General features: G+C 41.0%; 1 protein-coding gene across 1 annotated transcript in view; it reads right to left on the reverse strand.

Annotated features, from left to right (window-relative positions):
* Positions 1-2,922: 2,922 nt before the first annotated feature.
* Positions 2,923-12,092, reverse strand: part of LOC311515457 (uncharacterized protein C8orf34 homolog) — a 355,940-nt gene continuing 346,770 nt past the window's right edge. Inside the window, exon 14 of the mRNA XM_084618532.1 lies at positions 2,923-4,350. Coding sequence (XP_084474658.1) covers positions 4,316-4,350 — 35 coding nt within the window. The 3' untranslated portion in view covers positions 2,923-4,315. The remainder of the gene's footprint in view (positions 4,351-12,092) is intronic.

Consider the following 12,092-nt stretch of genomic DNA (forward strand, 5'->3'; position numbering starts at 1 on the left):
GCATCAAATTCCATTTATAAATCAGTGTTCTTTAAATGATCTTCATATATATAACCCCTCCCTCAATACAATTATGACTTAGTTTACTTTCTGCATGAATCACCTTGGTCTACAATGGATACACTTCTCAATAGCAGTAAACTTACTTCAACCACATTTCTGGGTATCCCAGACTGACTGAAGCATTGTTCTTCTGTTGAAGCAAATCAAACTGTACCTACGCCTATTTCTACAAAAAGTTTTTAACAAGGTGGATTGAAAATATTATTGGAGAACGCGGGTTGTAATGATTTTTACCTGTTGGGGAGTTATTCATCTAAATGTTATTTTATCATTTCAACTGTTGCTTGAGGGAAGGGAATGTGACAGCTTGCCAAGAACTACATTATGTCAGCTGCTATGTTCTATAAACAGATTACACACACCTTACATAAACAAACTGTGGTTAGCTAATTACCCTGAACAAAAATACACACAGAGAAGTAAAATTCACTTCAAAATGATTAATTGTATAAATTTTATTTTTAGTTACACTTCTGCAATATATGTCCAATATCCGTATGCATAGCTGCAGCTTAATAACATTCTCAATACAGTTAACATAATTTATTTGGTTTCATACAGTGCAGATTGTTGTATAAAATCATGCCATGCTGCAAATTCAGTATTAACCACATTGTAAACTATGAGCTAACTTGGCAGAAAAAATGTACATATTGTAAACAGATATTATGACAGGTGTATCAGCCAGTGCAAGCCAACAATCAAGTATTTTTTTAAATATAATATCAAACTTTTATGACCATAAGTAACTGATAGAAAAATTATCAGTTATTAAAAATATTCTGTAAAAATACTTTCAACATTTCATTCCTCATTACCTATGTCATCAAGTAGCTATTCAGAAATAAATCATTGAATCAGGGAGATTTATATATATATATTTAAAACTTCTGTTTCCAAACTTCTACATAATGTATAATCATAGATCCTTTTAAAAATTAGATTATTTTAAGAGAACTATAATTAAATCATATAAAAATGAAAAGGGATTCATAAAAGGAAGTATATATCTGCCATGTATGTTCTTTCCCTATGAATATCTCAAGCTGTTTCAGATATTTTTACTGTACTAAGATCAAAGCAATCAATCAGTGCTATAACCAAGTGGAAGAAAAGAAATTTCCCTAGCAATAACTGAGCAAAAGAATAGAAATTTCCCGAACAACAGCTTCAAAACATGATGGATAGGGCAATAAAATAATTTCAGTCTCACTGAGACCAAGACATACAAAGGAACACATTGGAAAGGCAAGGTTATAGATTATACGGGTACATTTCCCACATTTATCAAACATCTTTCAAATATCAAACAACTCAACTGATACCGATATAGTCCACGAACGGTTCCCACATGTGGTTCCTAAGTATGTGCACACTGGGGTAGTTTATTTATTCCAGTGGTAAATAAAATCTTAATTCAGCAGCCTAGTGGTTTACCAATAGGGCATGTGTGGACATCCAGCTTTTAAGAAAAACATTCTTAGTGGTAATCATAGCCGCATTACAAAACTCCTCAGACACAAAGGCCCTTATTAATTTCCTTTGGAATTCCAGCCTAATATGGAAATCATGGAATATAAAAAGGATTTGATTTTGTGACATCTAAAATAAAACATTTGTTATGAACTGCTAGAAATTTTGCAAATAAGCACAATAGCAAATAGCGTGCATCTCCTGTCTTGCATCTTCAACATATTCTGTGATATGTTAGTTGTGCACATTGGGTGGAGTCACACAAATTTTGTAGATCATAATGTATTAAGTCGAACTGTACAGTAGAAAAAACAGTGTGGTACTTCAGGATTCTATTTTGTTCCATCTATAATTACAGACCAGCATTCCATTCCAACTTCTGCGTTAATTCCCACGAAGAAATATAACTGGGAGGTTCGAATGAGTGAATACAGTTAGGAGAGATTGGAGCGGTTATCTCTAAAGGAGTTCTGTTACATGGTGTTACACAGGGATGTATTTGCAAATACTTAAGACAATGTTGTTTAGGAATATAAATAGAACGTTTACATTTTAGTTCCAAAAGTGCAAAAAGATTCCTTATATAGATTGGTATACCAGCTTAATCTAGCAAACCTCTTGAAAATTTTGCTTATGTATAAGGAAAGTGTGTGTGTGTGTGTGTGTGTGTGTGTGTGTGTGTAAAAAACAGAGAAACCCACCTTAATTCAGCCCCCTTATCCATATGCATTATGATAGTCTTTAAATTTCATGATCACATCCTATTATTTCCATGTGATCAGTGCCTCATTCAGTGTACAGGATAGACCAAGTTCTGGGCATGAAATCAGGGCTGTGTAGTAATGGAAACAGTTGTCTTTAGGGCCCTGTGTCATTTATTGCAGAAGCTGCAAATAAGGTGTACAGTGAATGAGGCGCGTGACCGCAGGAACAGAAAGGAGGGCATGGTGGGTTGTGTCATAGACTGGGACTGCCACCTAATGTGCTGAGACTACCTCTGAGCCCATTTTCCCTGCCAGCTTGGGACTTCAGTACCCTGCCTTGTTGAGCCAGACACGCTGGCCTGCTACAAACACAGACCCAGGACTGAACCACGTCCCACAAAGCTGAAGGCTTTAACTGAAAACCACTTAACAGGTATTCCTGTCTCCAGCACCCAGATACCCAGTTCCCAATGGGATCCAAACCCCAAATAAATCCGTTTTGCTCTGTATAAGCTTTATACAGAGTAAACGCATAAATTGTCCACCCTCTATAACACTGATAGAGAGATATGCACAGCTGTTTGCTCCCCCAGGTATTAATTACTTACTCTGGGTTAATTAATAAGCAAAAGTGATTTTATTAAATGTAAAAAGTAGGATTTAAGTGGTTCCAGGTAATAACAAACAGAACAAAGTAAGTTACCAAGCAAAATAAAACAAAACACACAAGTCTAAGCTTAATACATTAAGAAACTGATGACAGATGAAATCTCACCCCCAGAGATGTTCCAATAAGCTTCTTTCACAGAATGGACTCCTTCCTAGTCTGGGTCCAGCAATCACTCACACCCCTGTAGTTACTGTCCTTTGTTCCAGTTTCTTTCAGGCATCTCTTGGGGTTGGAGAGGCTCTCTCTTGAATAAAACACAAGTCCATTGAAGACAAAATGGAGGGGCCTCCGGAGCCTTTTATATTCTCTCTCTTGTGGATGGAAACCCCTTTGTTCTTCTCTGCAAATTCACAGCAACAAGATAGAGTTTGTAGCCACCTGGGCAAGTCACATGTCCATGAACGATTCAGCTTTTTGCAGGCCGACACCATTGTTTACTTGTTAGTTTGAACGTTCCCAGGAAAGCTCAGATGTGGATTCTCGTCTCCCAGAGTCCATTGTCAATTAAGTGTTTCTTGACTGGGCACTTATTGAGAATAGTCCTTTCTCAAGAAGCTGACCAAATGCTTCACTGAGACTACTTAGAATAAAACACATTGAGATACAAGTACATAGCCTATATTCATAACTTCAAATACAAAAATGATACATGCATACAGACGGCATAATCATAACCATCAAATTACAAGCTTTCTACAGAAATCTAACTTGACCTCCTTTGTACAAGATTTGGTGCAAATATAGGACCTTGGTTGCAACAATGATCTAGACGGTCACAGTTCATGTCTATATCGTCACATTGGTAATTTGCAGGCTGAACTGACTGTTGCAACAGGGGCCCACAATTTTGCACCATTTCTACTGGGGAATGATTTCTTTGATATGGCAGAATCTGTCTTCCCCTATCCTTGTCCAACGCCTGTCTCTTCCCCTCCACCCCAGCTCCTCATCACAGTCCCATCTCCACCTTCCTCAGGCTCCTCATCCAAGTCCCAATTTGTCTTCCCAGACATTGCCATTCTCCCCTTCTAGACTCCCCATGTGAGTCCCAGTTTTACCTCCACCCAGCCCAAGTGTCTCCCCCTGCCTTCTTGTCCCATTTTCTTGCCCATGCAGGTCCCATCTTCCCACCCCCAGCTCCTTGTCTCATCTCTGCATCCCCATCCCCTCAGTGGCTCACAATCCTCGTCTCCGCACCTTTCAGGCTCCTTGTCCCAATATACTCCCTCTGTCACTCTCCCACTCCTCCACATCAATTATGGCTTCTTTGTCCCCTCGGCATTTCAGTCAGTCTGCTTTCTCCGCCATGATGCTTGAGTGTCAGCAGGGAAAGCAACAAAAGCACAGGAGAGCCAGTCTCCCTGTTGTCAGTTCAGGCGCCTGATGCCACATTGGTTCACAGCAGCTAGGAGCAGCAGTTGCAGGGAAAGTCCTGAAGCCCTAGGTGTGAGAGAGGATGGAGGCATATTCAGTACAGGAGGAATTTTCAAAAAATTTAGCTGCCAAACTTTAACATGGCCCTGCTGGCCATGTAAATGTAGGTTTTTCAAAGGCTTGTCATTTGGTTTGGGTGGTTTTTTCCAGAGGAGCAGCACACAAAGGCCAACACCTCCAAATTTCAAACCTTTTCTTCAAAACCTGGAATACTAGATCTTATCCACAAAATGGTTGTCAGAAAGCCAACATAGGCAAAACAACACATATTCCCTAATCCTGTTCTCAGAAACAGCTGTACCTATTTAGCTGGAACTTTTCAAGAAAATTCAACCCACGGCAGACACCCAGCATGGAAATGCTTTTAGCCCAAATGGTTAAAATGTAGTAAATGTAGTAAAATTACAACCAACTGAAAACAGGTTTTATAATTGGAAGTGCTGGGCAATCCTACCTGTAGGCAATGCTCCTAGCTCTGTCTATACTACATATGCAATTTAAGCAATAGTAAAATATATTATATGTAGTGTTAAAGGATCTTTTAAATCAGATTAAATATGATCCTGCCTGCAGTCTTGTCTTGTGTCATAGAATCATAGAATATCAGGGTTGGAAGGGACCCCAGAAGGTCATCTAGTCCAACCCCCTGCTCGAAGCAGGACCAATTCCCAGTTAAATCATCCCAGCCAGGGCTTTGTCAAGCCTGACCTTAAAAACCTCTAAGGAAGGAGATTCTACCACCTCCCTAGGTAACGCATTCCAGTGTTTCACCACCCTCTTAGTGAAAAAGTTTTTCCTAATATCCAATCTAAACCTCCCCCACTGCAACTTGAGACCATTACTCCTCGTTCTGTCATCTGCTACCATTGAGAACAGTCTAGAGCCATCCTCTTTGGAACCCCCTTTCAGGTAGTTGAAAGCAGCTATCAAATCCCCCCTCATTCTTCTCTTCTGCAGGCTAAACAATCCCAGCTCCCTCAGCCTCTCCTCATAAGTCATGTGTTCCAGACCCCTAATCATTTTTGTTGCCCTTCGCTGGACTCTGTCCAATTTATCCACATCCTTCTTGAAGTGTGGGGCCCAAAACTGGACACATTTATTGGATAGTGACTTTTCCCCAATATTCCACATTTGTTGCAGTCACCTGGGTTAACATACAGCCTTCCTTCTCCATAAAAACCGAGAAATCCCTAAACAACTGACAAAATTCTTCGTAGAAATTATGTGCAGTGGCAACAGCTGAAACCATTTAGTTTATGAGCAAGTATTCATGTTCAAAGCCTTCATTCTGCCCAGGAAAGAAAGAACAAGAGATCAATTAAAATCTAATCCAATGTGCTATAACAATGGGAAATGTGGCTCCCAAGAGAGATACACTCTTGGATTACAGCTGAAGCAGTCCAAAGTCTGAAATTCACTTTTTCACATTTTGTAGAAACTTGCTGCATTTTTGCACATTGGTTTCAGTGGTTCACATTCTTCCAGTTTGGTCCCCTAAAAGTTGCTTTTTGGGTGGCTGTGGGTACATAGAGTAAACTCAAGTTATTCTGGGTGACAAGGCTGTTCACTTCTCAAGGGAAGCCATCTAAAAAAGGTCCTGTTCCTTCTTTGTATGCTGTCCTTTCCATACAAGACCCATAGCAGACTGAATAGAAGAGCCTCATATGGAAGCTTTCCCTATCAAATTCCGAAATGAATCTCATGCCAAAACAGGGAGCCAAGTAGAAAGACAAAAAAATCAAGCATCTTAATTGGAAGGACTAGGAAAACCCAGTTATGACAAGGCTGCTGACTAAAAAATGTCAAACTACTAATTCATACAGAGGAAATGCCTACTTAGATTTGCAAGGTGTTTTCATATTTTAATTAGAGAATGGCAAGAGCCACACATTTTGGAGCCATATTCAAACATCCTTGGAGATCAGTGTTGCTCAAATCCAGAATTGGCTTGACCCAGAACAGACAGGGGTAACAAGATACTATGTCAAGAATTTCCTCCAAGTTCTGAGATTTTGGAATAGGGGGGTTGGTTTGGCCCCCACTCTAATTTCAATTAGTCAGGAGCTGTAGTTCCATGTAGAGGTTAATGGAACTACCCATTTATTCTGTTGGTTGTCTGTATCAGATTCAGAACATTTGAAAGGTATTTTATGGCCACTCTAAATTCTGTGCTCCAAGGACTTGAGTATAAAGACGCTGATGTAAGAAGACACACAGCACCATAACAGCAGCCCTTCATAAATCTTAGTTGCACAAAAGAGGAAAGCAAATAGAGAGACAGCGAATAGACTTTAAGACCAAAAGAAAGTTTATTTAGAGGAGACTCACTACCGGACTGGTTTGACTTGAACAACATTTGTAATGAGAAGGTGTTATATGAGGTGAATATAGGAGAATAGTTCTCAAGGAACCAGAATGTTTTTCAGAGTTCACTCTTCACTCTAATAGTACGTCTATGGATACTTTTTAGTGCATAAGGAGCAACAAGACAGGAAATACTACTCATTTATACAAGCTGAAAAAGAATGGCCGAAGAACAGCACTCTCTAATGCACATATCATTTAGACTATGCCAGAACTTTCATTCTAATCCTTTTCCCTACCCTCCGCTCTGCCCAGAGGTTTATGCATTAGCTTTGGTACAAAAAAAACAAAAAAACACAACAGCCTGAATTTAAAGGGCCACATTTTCAGTTCTGCATGTCTAAAATGGAACTCACAAAATACCTGCAGACGCTCCTACTCCATATGCAAGTCCAATGGTACCCCATGATCAGCCCTGGAGGCTAACATCCTCTTGTTAGCCACTAAACTTAAGTACATCAGACAGCAACAGCATAAACTTCTTCAAACCATCCTCATCAACATGCCTCAATTGTATCTTGGAAGGACCCCTTCTTAAGGATCTGCATTCCTAGTCCCTTTAAGCCTTCACTTTACAGTGCCCCAGCCCAGCCCAGGCAAGATTTATAACCTGGCTGTGTCTCAGTTTTTCCGTAGTAACCTTACCCTGTACACATCATACTGGTCCTATTGTCTGAGGACATCAACAAAAATGACTAAATTAATATACATTTCTTTAAGTTGTAAGTACAGTAGATTATTGGTTACATTAAGCAGCAAGGAACTCCGTCATTAATCACTTTTCCCACTGCTACATGGTTATTTTTAGCACAGTAACATAAACAGAGCTAGCGTGTGTCTAATCTTGCCACATGGGCAAGCACGGTCCCCAGCTGCAGTGTAGATATAGCCTTATTCATTGGGTACCTTCGAGCGAGGCACGCACATCACAGTTTAAGGCAACTGCACCTGTATTTCCCCTCCATGATCCATCAAGAGCACCTACTGTAGACTCCTGACTCCTCAGCCATCACCTCTCTTGGGTGGAGAATCGCATCTGTCTCCTTCCTGACCAGGTTTTTTCCCCAAGCTGCACAGTTCTCTGCCTACACTGTGAGTTCCCCAGCAAGCCAGACTGCCTAAAGAGGCCTGTGTCAGTGTTTTCCTTTCTTCTAAGAGCTATGAACAGTTGTAATGCCCAGAATTACAAGTTACCACACAGCTCTTTCTAAGCAAGCACATTTATTCTTAAGGTGAAAGCATTACGGAGAAAACATATGAAAACAATAAAAGAACCTACTCACATGCTAATAAGCTTACCAGAGATCAACCCCAACTCCAACAAAGGCTCCAGTAGGTGATCAGTCCTTCAAGACCCATAAAATGAGTTTTTCTGTGGTTATATGTTCACAACTGCTTCAGTTCAGAACAAAACACACCCATAAATTAGTCAGTCTCTGCTTTATATAGTTTCAACCTTTGACCTTCAGATTCTGGGAATAGGTAATCAACAGACAATGGTTCTCTTCTCAGGGCATAGCTTCAAAAGGCTGGGTCAGGAGGTGGGAATTTGCATTTGGGTATTTCCTAGGATACACGCTTAATTTTGTTTGCCCCAAAAGTTCCTTCTTATTTGGCGCATTGTTTAAAATAGTCCTTTGAAGCTTATAACATTTTCCAAGGTTTACATTGCCCATGTGTTCCTCCAGAGAAGTTACATCCAGTCCCACAATACTACATAAAATTTGCATTCAATATAAGGATTTTCAAGAATATAATAGGAAATTACAGTCACAACTCAATGTCTCAGAAATGCAATTTATCCACCTGTTAAAGGGCTACAGCAATACTTACATGCCTTGAAGGGTACTATGAAGCACCAGGATAATGACAGACACACAGTGGGTGAAGTAGCATTTTTATTGGAGCAGCTTTTGAGCCACACAGAGCTCTTCTTCAGGTCTGGGAAAGGTATTCCCAGTATCACAGCAAAATGCAAGGTGGAACAGATTTAATATAAGTAGTTAGCACATATTGTAAGGAACCATTCAAGGCAGAGTGGCCTTTTAACACCTCTGCAGTCATAGGATAAAGAGAGGGGGATAGTGAGTTGCAGATTGTATACAGAAATGAAACCCCCCACAACTGCACACCCTTAGTTTTCACCTACCACCCCACACTGGAGCCCATACAGGGTAACAACAAACAACTACAACCCATACTCGATGGGAACCCCATCCTGAAAGACATCTTTCCAGAATCTCCACTTCTGGCCTTTAAACAAACCCCAGCCTCTCCAAGCTGATCATCAGAAGCAAGCTCCCCACAGACCAGGACACACCAACTCAAAGCGGCACCAGACCCTCCCAGAACAGTAGATGCAAAACCTGAAAACACCCCCCACAACACACCTTTCGAGATCCATGGATCTAACACTTGCCTATCACAAGATATGGTGTACGTCATCCAATGCCCTTGTCTCTCTGACTAAATACAAGTTGGTTCTATAAAAGAGGATATTAAATCCCCCACCTTGTCCCTCTAATATCCATAGCTACAACTACACTGCATACATGATGAGGATACCCTTTGCATTAAAGTTTACACCCACCACTAACTGTATTCCTTGGTTCATTGTGAACATGTTTACACAGAGCAATGAATGGTTCAATTAAATGTGGATGTGAGTGTCCCATTGGGTGCAGGTGCCTTTCATTTATAATGGTATGAATCATACATTTAAGACACAAAAAATGAAGACAAAAACCACAATCCCTAATGTGCTACATCCCAGTGTATATCCTGTGTATAATCCCTACAGGAAGAATGCCTGCGTAGTTTATAAAACTTTCCCTTTTTCATCCATCCTAAACTTCCTGAGTGTAATTTTATTAACGATGAACGACTCTCAAAGAATTCTTTCAGTGACCCTAAATAACTTTTATTTCTTCCCTCACAGTGGCAAAAGTAAATGGGCAAGAAATACTACCACATCCAGCTTTCAAAGCCACCAGATGATTTGATATACATTGTAGGTTAATGTGTTGGCAGAATACCTTTATTTTTATACATCTATACAACTATATCTATATAATATAGTTTTTTTTCCTCCTGGAAAGGTACTGGTTGTAAATATTAATCATGGCAGCTATTCGCATAATATTTCACCAGTACATGCTGGGGATAGACTCAAATTACTGACTTGACCAATTTGGTATTTAAATAATAGGAAATGGTGGTTGGATAATGTGATATAAAAGTGCCAAGAACAAGCATTATATGATGTCAGCAACTTTGTATTGCATTAGCAAATTATTGCAGATCAAACCCAACTACCATGAAGTTTTTCAGTGCTACTATTTTACAGCTTGCGTGCCTTTCTTCTCAAAGCTTTGAAAATGCCTTACAATTTTAAAAGTGATATAAAATCCACTACTCCTACATTTAGGGTAAAATGAGGCAGCTGTTTAATATCACACACTATAATACAGTTTGGGACAGCAGTTGCTAATGTGAAAAAACATATCCACACATTGGACTCCCTGTCATCTTAGCATCACATCTCATCAAACTCAAGCTTGGAAGCCTGAATATAATCCTCTTTTCACTTTAGAAAGGATTGAAATTCATTATTTTTATTATCTGTAGGGTGATGTGCATTTAGGGCTTTACTGACACATAATAAGTAGAGGCCCCTGCCCTAATGAGCTTACAGTCTAGGACCCCAATCCTGAGACATCAATCACATCTAGTAGGATTCTTTAACACCCCCCATCAAAAAAAAAATCTACTGACTTCAGTGTGGATCCTTCCGTGCAGAGCCTCATTGGCTTTAGGGAAGCTCTCTGCAAATATTTGTTTTCAATATCATTGCAGGAATGAGGCCCAAGTTAGACAGCTACAGTACAATAATTAATGAATTGGCCTGAGAAAGGAAGTTGACAGTGGTAGCAATTTCACTTGCATAAAATATTAATCTGAGATTTAGGTCTATTTATTTGTATGTAAGCAGTGTCAGGATGAGCTCCACCCTGACATCTGGTGGTGAGGTGTGGCAAGTTGTGGAAAAGAACTTCAGGGGCTGATCTCATTTGCATAGGCACACCCACCCAGCCCAGAATGAGGCCATAGCTGCCCAAATGGTCACTTTGGCTGCTGTGGGATCCCCAGTGTCTCTGTTATTGGGGCAGGAAGAATAAATTGTTATTACCCTGATTATGGGAACTGTGCTTGGAACTGTACTTGGCCTTTTGTTATGATGGAGGGACTCACCATCAACTAAGTAGCACTCGCTAGGCAAGGGTCATGGGTTCCAAAACTCTGTGAATAGAGAGAGGCTGGGGACAAGTATTAATACTTGGTGGCATGGGCCCCTTGGTGAGGGCCTTACATGCTAATTGCACTTCCTCCTCTCTCCACTGTGGAATATCAGAGCTAATTTTGATTCCATTAGGAGTCTAGTTGCAGGCTGCTGAGCTCACTTTGGGCTAATAGTGCACCAGCACTGAGGCTCCCCTACTACAAGCTGAATTCACCAAAGAGCTGAACTGACTAAGAGCTGAAATCACTGAGCGTTGTGTTAAGTAGTGGGGGAGCCTGAAGATATATTGTGGAGCAGTTTGTGGGACGGCTGGAGTGCCTTGTGGACAGGCTGGTGGAGCAGTTCGTAGGATGGCGGGAGCTGCTGGTGGGACGCGGAGCAGTTTGTGGACCAGCTGGTGGAGCAGTTCGTGGGATGGCGGGAGCTGCTGGTGGGACGCGGAGCAGAGCGAAGGAGTTCGTGGGGCTGCTGGCGGAGCGGAGCGAGGACCTATGGAGCTGTGGGGCGGTCAGCTTCAGATGCCTCTTACCCCCGTCTCATCTCCACCCAGGTTGGGAGGTAAAGCTCTGCAGATAAACTTTCGAACTCTGGGGCTGCCCTGACCAGGGACAGAGACCTTTGGGACTTTGGGTGATTTGGGGTTGCTGGACTCAAGAACCAAAGGGAAAAGGGCATGCCCCAATTTGCTTGGGGAGGGTTTTTTTTGCTCATGGGTTGTGTTATGAATCCTGTTGGTGGTGTTTCCCCAACATAATGCCACATTGTTTCTCTCTGTTATTAAAAGGCTTTTTGCTACACTCAGACAATGTGCTTGCGAGAGGGGAAGTATTGCCTCTTGGAGGCACCCAGCAGGGGTGGTATATATTTGTCCCAGGTCACTGGGTGGGGGCTCGAGCCGGTTTGCATTGTGTTATTGGAATGGATCCCCTAGATATTGAACCCGGCCCTTGTTGCTGCCAACTCTGACAGGCAGAAGGGTTACATGTATTTATTTTGATACTGGATTATTGTGTATGCACACACACACACAATGACGTTAAATGTGCCTCTTGCAATATCATCCATTCTAAGAAGTGCCAAATGC

Source organism: Lepidochelys olivacea (assembly GCF_965140295.1).
Source record: "Lepidochelys olivacea isolate rLepOli2 genome assembly, chromosome: 2".
In the NCBI taxonomy this organism is placed as follows: Eukaryota; Metazoa; Chordata; order Testudines; family Cheloniidae; genus Lepidochelys; species Lepidochelys olivacea.